Source organism: Drechmeria coniospora, chromosome 02, assembly GCF_001625195.1.
Source record: "Drechmeria coniospora strain ARSEF 6962 chromosome 02, whole genome shotgun sequence".
Lineage (NCBI taxonomy): Eukaryota > Fungi > Ascomycota > Sordariomycetes > Hypocreales > Ophiocordycipitaceae > Drechmeria > Drechmeria coniospora.
Genome location: NC_054390.1, coordinates 5473383 through 5485748, shown reverse-complemented (window position 1 = coordinate 5485748; position 12366 = coordinate 5473383). Strand labels below are relative to the sequence as shown.

Below are 12366 nucleotides of genomic sequence, written 5' to 3'. Positions count from 1 at the left end.
TGGGATCGATCGTGATTCAGAAGTTTACAGTGACAGCTATCCCGACAACGGGTTCTCAGGACGAAAGCGGATCGAGGCTCCCATCCCAAGGATGTACTGGAAAACGAAAAAGGCGGCACCGATCAATGACAAAGATTTCTGCATAATTTTGTACGGTATGGGCTGGATGCTTGAAAACACCCAGCGAGACTTGGCCAGAATGAGAGAATGCCCTGGAGTGGAACTTGGGGTTACGGGAGCAAGTATGTGCGCGATTACGCAGGAGGTCCAGGTAAAACACCCAGCCGCAAAAGGAAAAGAGGATATGGATTTATCGGATAAAGAGAGAAAGGCATTAACGGATAAAAGATTGTGACCCGTGTCCTTTCCACTTGGGCGTCGTTGCTGCAGATGTTCGCGGAGGAACTGGAATACCTACGGGCGTTACCAGCGCAGACGAAATGCGCTTATTGCTACATGAAAGTGAGTGGTAAAAAGGGGGAATCGAAGGAAAGGAGCGAAAAGGTCAGATCTAGGAACGAAAACGCTGACGATGATGACCATCCCGATGACTAGTATGCGCAGCAAGTGAGAAACTTCACCGATGCGCTGGAGAGCGAAGCGCACAAGTTTGCAACGACGAGTCTCGGGCGCCACCTCATCTATGACGGGCTCCAGAAGGTCGATAAGGCTCATCAGGTAGGGGATTTTTCGTCTTCTTGCGCCGTCGTATCGATTGGTGACTGAGCTGGTGAAATATGATAGCTCGTCAACCAGTACATGTTCAACCCAGTCACCTTATGGTTTATCTACACCAGCTGCGTTTTCTACTGGAGAGTCCCTCAGTACGACGTCACGCCCTGGTCCAGGCGACTGTGGGAATCGTACGGCCTGAAGCCTGGGACGAATCTTAGGCAATGGATTCGAAGGAGGAACCCGATCAAACCGGAATCCAGTTCGAGCTCCTCCATCACTCAAGCGCGACGAGTATGGAGGAAGAGCCATGCGACCGACGTGTTGAACAGATGCGAATGGAGGGAGCGTTTTGCTCACAGGATAATGCCGGCGAGAGAGAGAGGCATCGACCACGCCTCCTGGTTTACGTGCAATTCAACTTTCATGTACAACTCGACTTTAGCACACAACGTGACTTTTTCGGATAACACGACCTTTTCATACGGCGGCAACAAGAATAACTTAATGTTTTTACCACCTGCCCGGCCTCATTCAGCTGCACCAAAGGGGAAGAACAAGGTCAGAAGGCGACCAGGCAAGGAGAGCGATCGGCAATTCACTCCGCAGACCATCAACGTGACGGAGCTGGTTCGGCAGGTGCAGGCAGACAAAGAGGAGGCTCCTGGCGGGAATCGGCAGAGCACCAGCCTCGAGTCCCTTGATGCGGAGAGAGTCGACGTGATGCGGATGCAGTGGGAGAGGGGTGTGAAAGCTTCCACGGCGTCACGGCGAACGAAGGCGAGCGGGGCGAGGGCGGCAGGTCTCGGCCCGAACCAGAAACCCCCCTTCCGCTTCGAAGAGGACGGGGTGGTGATATTGACGGGAATGGAAGCTGGCGATGGTGATGGGGGGGTTCGTTACTGCAACCAAACACAGCGGTGCCAGGAGCCGCTCAAGCGTCTGATCATCATCTGGATCAAGAGGGAGGTGATCCCGCTGTGCAGGGAGAGTTGCTCACGAAGTTGCCAACGCCCCGAGCTCGTCTGCACCGTCGAGGTGGTCAAACTCGTGCTCCAGTTGCAACTGTGGAACGGATACAAGGAGTTTCAGGCGTACATCAATAAGCGAGAGAAGAACAAGGCCACCGGCAATGTCACGTCGGCCGAGACGAGGCCGGGGTACAAGAAAGGTGTCGTCGAGCCGGCAGGTTGACTTTGATGTTGCTGCGAATGCTGACGGGGTGAGCTATGGCGGGGAGAGAGAATGTGAATGAAGGACCATGGCCATGACCATGACCATGACCATGGATGCATGCATGGGCGCGCCGGATCAGATCTTGTCAAGGAACCTGCATCGTGGAGTCGGCATTGAAAACCACCGACAAGTGCACATGCGAACGGATGCAGTATGTCTCGTTGCCAAAAGCACAAGGCGGACTTTCCCGTTCAGCCTTGTTCGTTCATCCCGAACTTTCACGGAAGTCGACATGGTCGCCGTCGCCCGTCGAGTTGGCCTATGTTCGCAAGGGGCCTGCCATGGTACGCGCTAGCCAAACTGCCATGACCGCATCCTAGTTTCGCCTCTGCAGGACGAACAATAAAGATGTCGCCATGAGAGGTGCTGTACCTAGGTGTTCGGGTTGAGCATTGATGGCTGCCAACGTTGGTCAAAATCTCACGCTCGGTCGAGTGAAGAGAATGCACGAATTTGCACTTGTCCTTAATACATGCAGTTGTGCATGTAGATGCAGGCCTGCTTTGTAAGTACACTTGTATACGGAGTATATATGGTAATATAGTTCAAGGAAGGTGCATCTCTCATTCCATTCTGCTAGTGCACGTTGTCTAGAGCAGGCGCGATCGAGACACTAGTGGCACGCGTGGCGCTCCTGCCGCGTTCTCCCATTCGTGCCGCGGAAGGAGGTGTAAGTAAACTGCAAAGCATAGGCAGGTATAATGCATTTTAGTGTATGTACCCCGTACTCCGTACACACTGTAAGTACACGTACATGGCATCTAGTGGTCAACGAGTGGTAAATTGACTTGCGGTGACCTACTCGAGCTTGTTGGTTGGTGGCGGCAAGAACGAACGAGCGCGTTGGAAGGCTCGGGGCAGTCAGAGGCCTTGGCACCGTCCCTACTTGGGAGGCACGACCCTACTAGTGCCCAACATACTCACGACACGTCGATGCAGGCACGTACGGAACCATAGCTGTGCCAGTACTTGCACCGTATAACTTCACCCGAGTCTCGACGTGAGGTTCCCCTACCTCTGTCCTGGCATGTCCATCGCGGTGCCGGTTTGAAAGAGATGCGCGTCGACTAGGCTGCACACCATGGGCCAGTCCGTGTCGGATGAGCGGCCGCGCCATCGCTCCCGTGAGGACCTGACGGCAGAGCTCGTGAGCTTCCACCCGCCTACGCGCTCGACGGCCGACTTGCTTCATGCTCGCTAACCGACAGCTAGGCTCTTCGGTTCAAAGATAAATGCTTCACCTCGCTCGAGTACTACTCGCTCAAAGATGTGTTCAAAAGCCTCGCCGATCATCAGGCCTCGGTCAAGTACCTTAAGGAGGACACCATCTCGCGCTACCTCGAGATTCCCGACATTCTCGGCGCATCTCCCGTCATCTTCCAGATGGTTTCGTACCTCGGAGCGTTCCCCTTCCTCAAGGAGGCGCCCGTCGTTCTCGAGCTGCCGCAGATGATCATGGTCGTCGTCATCATGACGGAGCGCTACCGGCGAGTGCTGGCCAAGGGCGCCTCCGACCGGACGAAGCTGCTGTTCAAGAGCCTCGCCGTCTACGACCGCAAGGCCTCCGTAGCCGGTACGTCGTCGCCTCTGCCCAGGACGGAGCGCCTACCATCGACGATGACGACGCCCCATTCCGCCGGCTTTGCCGTCGATGCGCCGGTGGATGACGACGACGACGGCGACGACGACGAGCTCGTCCTGACCGCCTACGAACTCCTCGACATCACCGAAGCGGTGAAGCAGGGCGACGCCCCTCCCTTTCACGATGCCATCATACCCACCGATAACTTCCGAAAGCTCATCATGCTTCTCCTCCTCGCCGCGCCCTTGGACCCCCAAGAAAGCCTGTCGCAGTACTCCGGTCGGGTGTCTGGCCTCCAGCTTGACGCTCTGCGGTCGACGGCCGAGAACATCCTCGCCTCCTTCGTCGACGCCGAAACTTTCCCCGGCATCAGGTATCGGCACTTCAAGACCATCATTCCCGTTCTCTTTCCCTACCTTTTCAACGGCTTCAACGGCCTCTTTGAGCACTTTCTCTTCTCCAAGAACCTCGACTTCTCCAAGGGCCGAGAGGATGGCAAGAGATCACCCACCGGCGCGCCGCCGAAGCCAGTCCAACCCCTGCTGTCGGACCAAGCCGATATTCTAAACGATCACGTCCTCTCGCAAATCTCCATGTTTCTTCCCGGCTCTTCCCTCTTCCGCAGGGTGAGGCTCCTGTACTCGGGCAACCAAGACGGCTTCTCCATGGGGAGCTTCGAGTCCAAGGTTTTCAACTGGAGGGCACCCACCATCCTCCTCGTCCGCGGCACCCGCCTCGGTGACGTACCCGACGGAGGCCAGGAGACTGCCTTTTTCGCCTCGCTGCCGTCGAAGCGCTTTCCTCACGGCAGCAAATCCGACTCTGTCACCTTTGGCGTCTACGTCAGGGAACCTTGGAAGCACACGCACAAGGAGTGTTTCGGAGACTCCGAGTCCCTTCTCTTCCAGCTCGAACCCTGCCACGACGTCTTCTCCGCCTCGACCATCAACACCGACTACGTCGCCTTCACGAAGCCTCCGAACAACCAATCCTGCCTCTCCTTCGGCTGCCCGCACCCTAAACCCTCCAAGTCTCATCGCCGAGGCGAGCTCTACACCCTTGGGCCCGTCTCTCTCCTTCTCGACGAGTCATTCGAGTTTGCCGTTTTCAACCATGACTACACATCCCGCGGCGGCGCCTTCCACACGAGCATAACGCGCCAGTTTGACTTTCAGGATCGCTTCCAGATCGACAGCCTCGAGGTCTGGGGCTGCGGTGGCGAAGATGAGGCGAAGGTGCAAGCCGAAAGGTGGGCTTGGGAGGCGAGGGAGGCCGAGGCCCGGAGACGGATTAATTTGGGAACGGGTGACATACAAGCCGACAGAGCCTTGCTGGAGATGGCCGGCCTTGTTGGCGGACACCAGAGCGGGGGATCTATGGGATAGGGACCCTTCGCCTCGCTAGTTGCCATTGATGCACCCGTGGCGGCACTCCGTCCCCCTTCCCCCGTAGACCGATCGTTTTGAGTGGCAGCCTGCCGTGCGAGAGTAGAGCTATCGTAGCGAACGCGTCCAAGACGTAGTATATCGTACATTTTGTATCCACAGCCAACGCAACAGCGATCTCTTATTTATTTCTTCGGTGGCTCCTCATTCTTCCCAGCGGCAATGGCTTCCCCGATCATCCCCAACGAGCTCCTGGGGTTGTTCCTTTTTGGCCTCTCGTCGGCTTCCGCAGCCTTCGTCGCCTCGTTCTCCGCCGCTGTCGTCTCGGCCTGCGACCAGAGTCCCATTTTACCTAGTATTCCTCCCGTTCCCTGCGTCCTGGAGGAATCTGCTTCCATCTGGGCTGGCGCCTCCCCTTCGGACAGAGCCCGGTTCTGCTGTCGGCGCTGGCTTATCATCGCCTTCATCGCCTTGTCCTCCTCATCGCGTACCTCGAGCTCGCGAATCCATTTCTGACGCTTCTCCTCGGCGTCGCGCTCCTCGTGGAGTTTGCGGAGTTCCTTGCTTTTCTCGCGGTCACGGCTGTAGTACATGCTGCCGGCTACCATGGCGATGACAGTAAAGCCTTGCGCGGCGACTCGAGCGCGGAACATCTTGTTGGCTTGTTGAGAATCGCCGCGGCGGAGGGCGCGGTAGGCGTTGACAAAAGCGAAGACGGTGAGGCCGATGCCTGCGGTCGCGTGAGGGTTAGACGGGTGCAATGTCTGGACTCGTACGCCGATTCTATTGCACGGCACGTACCAAGAGGTACAAGAGGCTCCTCTTTAATCTTTCGGAAGATCTTATGCATCGGTCGCTCATTGTAAAACTCCCTGCGCCATCCATCATATGAGCTCGGCTGTTGTTGGCTTGGATCCCATCGAATCGAATCGAATCGACATTGGGCCACGGGGAATGCGCGCGTACTGATCATCGTCAAACGACGAAGGCATGGATCCCGAATAGGGAGGTGGCAGTTTGTTCGCCATCTTGAACTGCGACTCAGCAGCGTAGACGGCGAGGAGACGGGTCGAGGGGCGTTGCGGAGCAGAAATAGTTGATTGCCGAAGCTATTGTCGGATAATGATGTCGAGCAACGAAACGGTCAATGTCAATCAACAGTCATTTTACAAGTACAGACTCTGACCCACCCACCGCCTACCGTCACACTGTGAGTTAATAGCGGCAGCTTGCCGCCTGGAATCCCGCCAAGGTTCGTCCACTGGGAGTGGCGAATAATGGACATTGTTCATGCCTGAAGATTCTGGGTGGAGGGTCCAGCGAGCTACTGGCAACGGCTACTACGTGGTACTAATAGGTAATACCTACCATAGTATCCGGACAGTACTGTACTTATTATTGCCAATACTACTACATCTAAGTACTCTGTACTTGCGGAGTACAGTACTTCGTAGCTGTACTGTACTTACTTACTGTACTTAGTTGCAGTAGCAGTACCACCAAGTAAGTACATGTTAGTACGGAGTACGACTAGTACATCGGAAATGTTCGGAGGCGTGCACCTGCTAACTCTACGGTACTTAGTACTTAAAGCAGTACAAGTACAAGTACAAGTACAAGTACTGCAAGGATAGGTGCCTGGTAACTTTCTCTCCTAATGCCACTACGTCGTCAATGATTGCTTGCTTCAACCTCCCTCTACAAGAACAGGTATATAGCTCAGCATTTTTCCATCACCGCTCTCTCCTCGGAACAATACTCAAATATTTTGTCACATAATTATCCTGAAATTCACCGCAGCTGTTATTCCTGAAATCACCTCGATTTTGATCACCAAATCTCCTGTGGCGTACCAAACGCCAACTCATGTTGGGGATCGATCCCACCATCGCGCCGTCCGCCGACAACCACGATGCTGTGAGAAGCCATGTGGCCTTCGACTCCTTCGGTCGACACCTTGACTCGGCCGCGGTTGGTCGTAGCATTAGTGTCTGCACTTGCCGCCGCCTCTGTCGGATACTACGCCTACCAGTCTCGCCAGACGTCGACAGCACAACACGTCCATATAGGGGGGAGCTTGCAGAGGAGCAACGCAGTACGGCGCTCGAGCCGCCGGTCGCAACGCAACGACGCCGAATCAAGCTCATCCTCGGAGTATCAGGGTGACGGGAGTTCAGTCATCGGCCCTGCTCCCGTGCCGGACGATGCCGAGACGGTAGTCGAAGCGGCCGAGGATGAGTGGTGGACCGACACGTCCGGGATTTCGACAGCCCAGCGAGCAGGACACAACATAGTCAACTTGCTCTTTCGGGTTTCGGAAGACAACGCGAAACGAAATGGTTGTGTTCATAGAGGCTGCCAATGCAATTCTTGTGGCATGGTGCCCATTCGCGGGGTTCGGTACCGATGTGCCAACTGCGCCGACTTTGACCTCTGCGAGGCTTGCGAGACGCAAGGAGTCCACATCAAGACGCACATATTCTACAAGATTCGAGTGCCTGCCCCTCCTTTTGGTCCTCGGCAGATGCAACCGGTTTGGTACACTGGCGACCCGGACACGTGCCGCCGCAACCTGCCGAGGGGGTTGATGGCCAGGTTGGTCAGGGATACTGGCTTCGAGAGGCCCGAGCTGGAGGCCTTTTGGGAACAGTGGACGTTCATGGCTAACACGGAGTGGAGGGACGACCCGGACGAGCTGCGCGTCGCCATGGATCGGAAGACATTCGAGAGGTGCCTGGTGCCCACCGGTGGATCCCGCCACGCGGCGCCCAATCTCATTCACGACCGAATGTTCTCCTTTTACGATTCAAATCACGATGACCTCATTGGCTTTGGCGAGTTCCTCGACGGACTCTCCTATCGCAAACGCAAGGACAAGCTGCGCAAAGTGTTTGAGGGCTATGACATTGACGGTGACGGTTACGTGAACAGGCGCGATTTTCTGCGAATGTTCAGGGCGTATTACGTCTTGTATAAGCAGATGCACAAGGACATATTGGACGGGCTGGAGGATCAGCTCCTTGCCAGCACGGAAGCACAGCAGCTCGTCACAAGCCGCCAGCCGTTGAGCAGCCTTTTCGGCCGCGAAGGACGAGTGCCCGCCGCAGATGGCAACATGCGATTCGAGGGCAAAATGTATCGCCCCGACGGTAGCGTTGATATTGACGCAGGATACAATGGCGCGATCGCCGAAAACCGGGGTGATACAACGACTCGAGAGGACATTCTAACGAGTTTGTTTGCCTACCTCACTGCGCAGCGACCGAGACGGCGATTCACGAGTAGCGGTGACACCGACAGCAGCTGGCAGGCGGTCCATCGATCGAGCGTCGACGACACATACCAAACGTACCTAGCCACCCTTCTACAGCCGCCGAGTAATCTTGACGATCTCCCAGAGTTCCTGGCCGGAATCAGCAACCCCGAGGTCGGCGAAACCGATGACGAATTGGATACTCAGGACGAGGGCGACGGCGATGTGGAGGGTCATGACCACGATGCTCATGGCAACTGCATTGACTCCGATTCCACGGCCCCACCGCAAAACGACAGCGAACGTCGAGCCCGCTTCCTGGCTAATTCCCGTCGCCGAGCGTCCAAGCTGGAGAAGCGACGGCGAGACATGGCTCGAGGCCAGCTTCACGAACGATGGAAACGGCGGCATTTCTACCTCGACGAGGAGGAAGGTGGTCTAGCCCCCGATGATTGGGGGAGCGACGAGGACATTCTTGCCAAGCTAAAAAAGGCGGCCGATAACTCCAAGTCGGCGGATAGGCCAACCGTATTCACTCGGTCGCGGTCAAGTTCCAAGGTGCGCTTTGCCGAGGACGTCGATGACTTCGAGATCCGTTCCAACCCATCCACCTCGTCCAGGAGCATTCCAGAGAGATGGGGAGGCATGGACATTCCTGACGCCGAAAGGGACGCCGGCAAGGAGATACTCTATCAGGTGACGCAGCAAGCATTCAACGAGCTCCTCGACATCATTTTTAAGACCGCCGAAGACATGGCCATCGAGGCGGCAGAGACGAAGGAGCGGAGAGAAAGGTTCAAGACCGACATTGAAGCGCTAGAGGAGGCCAACGAGAAGGATGAAGTCGTCAAATCTGTTCCATCGTCCGAAAGGCGCGCGGCTGATGAAGGTGCTGTGGCCCCAGCGGCCCCAGCGGCCCAGGCTGCCGCTACGGCCCCAAATCTCGAAACTTCTGGCGATAGCTGCACTGCCGTGTTGGAGCCGCGAAACGCGCTGGAAATTGATGTCGACATGTCCTTTGACCTGTCCGACTACAGGATTCCGTCTGAGTCGTCTGTGGCCGATGATGCCGAGGTGGGGGAGTATCGGGACCCAACTCTCCCGCAGTTCCGGCCTAACAACGACTCATCCCCCGACGACACGCCAAGCCCGAAGAGGTTAACATCTACAGGAGTGCTGTTTGAAGAATTCGTGCATGAATCTGCTTCGGCATCGGAACGGTCGACCGAGAGCGAACCAAACGCAGAGATGCTGCAGAGGTGGAAAATGCTGAATCTGGCTGAGGCCAAAGCCGCGGAGAGGGGCGGCTGGGGACGACTCGGCTTTGAGGAGTTCGAAGCCATCTACAGAAACCAGGAATGCCTGGGCAACAGACTGGACTACCTCGGCAGCTGGATCGATTTTTGCATCCCTTGACACTTTCGCCACCACCTATATGGTCCATGATGATCTAGCAAGCGGAGGCGGCAGATGGATGACTGCCCCCACTGGTAACGACAAGCCAGGATCGAATCATGTCATTTTGCTTCATCCATGACCTAGACCAAAAGCGGACGAACAAAAAACGGAAGAGCGTAGTATATTTATGTTCTATGAGCCAGTTGAGCTCGATTGGATGAGGCGGACATGCTTATCCCCCTCCGTCCTGAGCATTTCATAACTTCGTGAGCAAGCCCTCTCTGCATCGAAAGTGAAACGAAATTTCCCCAACGCCATGCTCCAAACAAATCAATGCCAAAATTTTGCTTTCCTATGAGCCGCCAGTGTCCAGTGATTTTACAATGAAATAGCTCGTGCCTGCGGCCAGCATGCCAATGACGAGCGTCTGAAGGGCGCCCCAAACACCTGCTTTGTGATTCCGAATAGCGACGTAATTCTTCACGTAGCCGAAGCCCAGTAGTATGATGACGGTGACGGCAACGGAGACGAGGAGGGCTTCGCGAATGCTGGTCATGATGAAGTAGGGAACCATGGGTATGAGGCCGCCAACGAAGTAGCTGAGCCCCATGGTGACGCCGGAGACCCAGGCGCGGTGCACTTCCGGTTCGTCCATGTGGAGGTCGAAATCCATCTTGAAGCGAACCCACTGCTCATCATTGGCACAGAGCTCGTCGACAAGAGGTTTGGCGGCGGGGCGGGAAACACAGTACTTGTCGAGGATGGCGTAGATGACCGCGCGCTGGTGCTCGACGGGGAGCTGCGGACGGCAGCCGTTGTTGTGGTGCAAGAGGGAGTCGCGCTGGGAGCGATAGTGGTCACGCTCGGTGATGGCGGCGAGATAGGCGCCGAGGCCCATGCTGATCATGCCGGAGAAGAGTTCGGCGAGGCCGCCTATGATGACGAGTTTCGTGCTGCCGAGGGAGGAGAGGCCTGCGGTGAGGGCGAAGGGGACGGTGAGGCCATCGGAGAAGCCTATGATGACGTCGCGAAGGGTATCGCTAAGTGCGGCTGACGACATGGACGAGGAGTTGGTGGAGGAGGAGTCGAGGGACGATGGGGACGAGTCCCAGTGTTTCGAGTCGAAGGCATGCGGGAAAGGCAGCTCGACCGGAGGCTCCGGGAGAAGAGGCGAGGATTCCGTGGCATAGGCCATGATGGAGACGGGCTTCCCTGTCACAGGGTCTGGGCGATGCGACGATGGAGGGAATACCGTTGGGTCTGCGAGGCTTTGGGTTGCAACGATTTTTGGCGAGGGCAAGTCCAGCTCAGAAGGCAGGCCACGGGTCAAGCAGAAACCCTAATATATATACCGTAGGTGAGTAGTTCCCTTGTTCCCCTCAGCCAAGATCTAATTTTTACAGCGAGCAAGTGTCGTGTAAGTCAATGCATGCAGGTACTTAATATGATGGTGCGAGTTTCGGATCCAGAGGGGGGGGGGGCAGACCAATGAGGGTGCGTCTTTTAGTCATCCGCCACGAGCGCACCGCACGTCAAGTCGTCGGGGGCGATGTGACGGTGCCCCAGTACCGTACAGGTACGGCGCAGAGCGGAGCACAGGTGGATGACGACATCCATTCAGAGGCTTCGATCGTCGCGACGTCGAGTCTTTTGGCGGAGCTGCGGGCTTCGGTTGGGCGCACATGCGACCTGTACTGTAGGCGGCTGGTATTATCATATTAGTACTGTACCGTAGGAGTCCAGGGCCAACGGCTTGGGTCGTCCCGTCCAAGGAGGGGGGATGGAAGGTGTGAATATTGAAAGGATTTTCCGAATACTACCCGTCGATCCATCCAAGTACTCATATATGTACAGTAAGTACATGTAAGTATTGTACAGTACTTACAGTAGATGAATCTACTGTGCTTGTACTCCGTACCTACTTGTAGTATTATCCACTTCGTAGCTGCTGGACGATGGATGAGGCATCCTGTGTGTTTCGCCACGAGAATTTTCGGCGTCCTGTCGCCCATCTGGTTTGTGATTGGTCGTTCGGTTTCTCCTCGCTGCTGAGAGGGCGGTTTGGTGGTTGGCTGGCTCACACAGCTAGGCAGTACCCAGCTCTCCTACCCTGTCTCGTCGCCTCTCTCTTCAGCGGTCTCTTCAGGCCATATCAGAAAGTCGTCGAGCGACAACGAAAGCGGGGAGCGGGCACTTCCACCCTCTGCAACCGAGGACACGATCTCGCTCGACAGCTCCGTCGTCCAGTTCGCATCCTCGAGGCTGGCGAGGTCAGATTCGGAGAGCTGGTGCTGTGACGGCGAGGTTCCATCGACCATTTGGCAACTCCTCTCTCGTGTCAACTTTTGGGCATGCAGGTACTGTGATGGCGTCACGCCCATGCACTTCTTGAACACCTTGTGGAAGTGCCACTTGGACAGGCCCGCCCGCCGCGCCATGTCTCCGAGACTCAAGGCGGTGTCACCTTCGATGCAACTGCCTGCCCCGTCTCCATGTTGTCGCAAAAAGTTGCGTATTTTCTGCACCGCCAGGTCGTCGGGCATGAAACCAGCCTCACCGGGTTTGCAGCGCTTGCAAGCGCGGAAGCCAGCAGCTTGAGCCTCGGTGCCCGTGGTGAAGAATTCCACATTGGCGCGGCGCGCGAGACGGGCTTTGCAAATCGGGCGACAGTAGATTTTGGTCGTTTTGACGGCATAGACAAAGCAGCCATCGGCGACGGCATCACGGGTTACAACCGCTCGCCACCTAGAGGAGTCATCGGAGAAGAATGAAGATGACGGGTTGGAGAGGAAATGGTCGAATGCAACTCCCATGGTGATTCCGTCTGCAAGTGTCGTGAT

General features: G+C 56.2%; 5 protein-coding genes across 5 annotated transcripts; 3 read left to right on the top strand and 2 right to left on the bottom strand.

Moving 5' to 3' along the window:
* Positions 1-456: 456 nt before the first annotated feature.
* Positions 457-1866, top strand: DCS_04593 (uncharacterized protein; the record flags this gene model as incomplete). Its single annotated transcript, XM_040801901.1, has 3 exons — positions 457-462; positions 556-678; positions 745-1866. The coding sequence occupies 3 exons, from the start codon at positions 457-459 to the stop codon at positions 1864-1866; spliced, it is 1251 nt and encodes a 416-aa protein (XP_040656934.1).
* A 1123-nt stretch (positions 1867-2989) lies between these two features.
* DCS_04592 (TLDc domain containing protein 2) lies at positions 2990-4875 on the top strand (the record flags this gene model as incomplete). Its single annotated transcript, XM_040801900.1, has 2 exons — positions 2990-3055; positions 3121-4875. The coding sequence occupies 2 exons, from the start codon at positions 2990-2992 to the stop codon at positions 4873-4875; spliced, it is 1821 nt and encodes a 606-aa protein (XP_040656933.1).
* A 185-nt stretch (positions 4876-5060) lies between these two features.
* Positions 5061-6167, bottom strand: DCS_04591 (mitochondrial hypoxia responsive domain-containing protein; the record flags this gene model as incomplete). Its single annotated transcript, XM_040801899.1, has 4 exons — positions 5061-5605; positions 5677-5747; positions 5842-5984; positions 6066-6167. 4 exons carry the CDS (start codon positions 6165-6167, stop codon positions 5061-5063), a joined length of 861 nt encoding a protein of 286 aa, XP_040656932.1.
* Positions 6168-6802: 635 nt separating this feature from the next.
* Positions 6803-9544, top strand: DCS_04590 (EF hand domain protein; the record flags this gene model as incomplete). Its single annotated transcript, XM_040801898.1, has 1 exon — positions 6803-9544. One exon carries the CDS (start codon positions 6803-6805, stop codon positions 9542-9544), a length of 2742 nt encoding a protein of 913 aa, XP_040656931.1.
* Positions 9545-9878: 334 nt separating this feature from the next.
* On the bottom strand, positions 9879-12339 carry DCS_04589 (protein CCC1; the record flags this gene model as incomplete). Its single annotated transcript, XM_040801897.1, has 3 exons — positions 9879-10865; positions 11101-11230; positions 11636-12339. 3 exons carry the CDS (start codon positions 12337-12339, stop codon positions 9879-9881), a joined length of 1821 nt encoding a protein of 606 aa, XP_040656930.1.
* Positions 12340-12366: the final 27 nt, after the last annotated feature.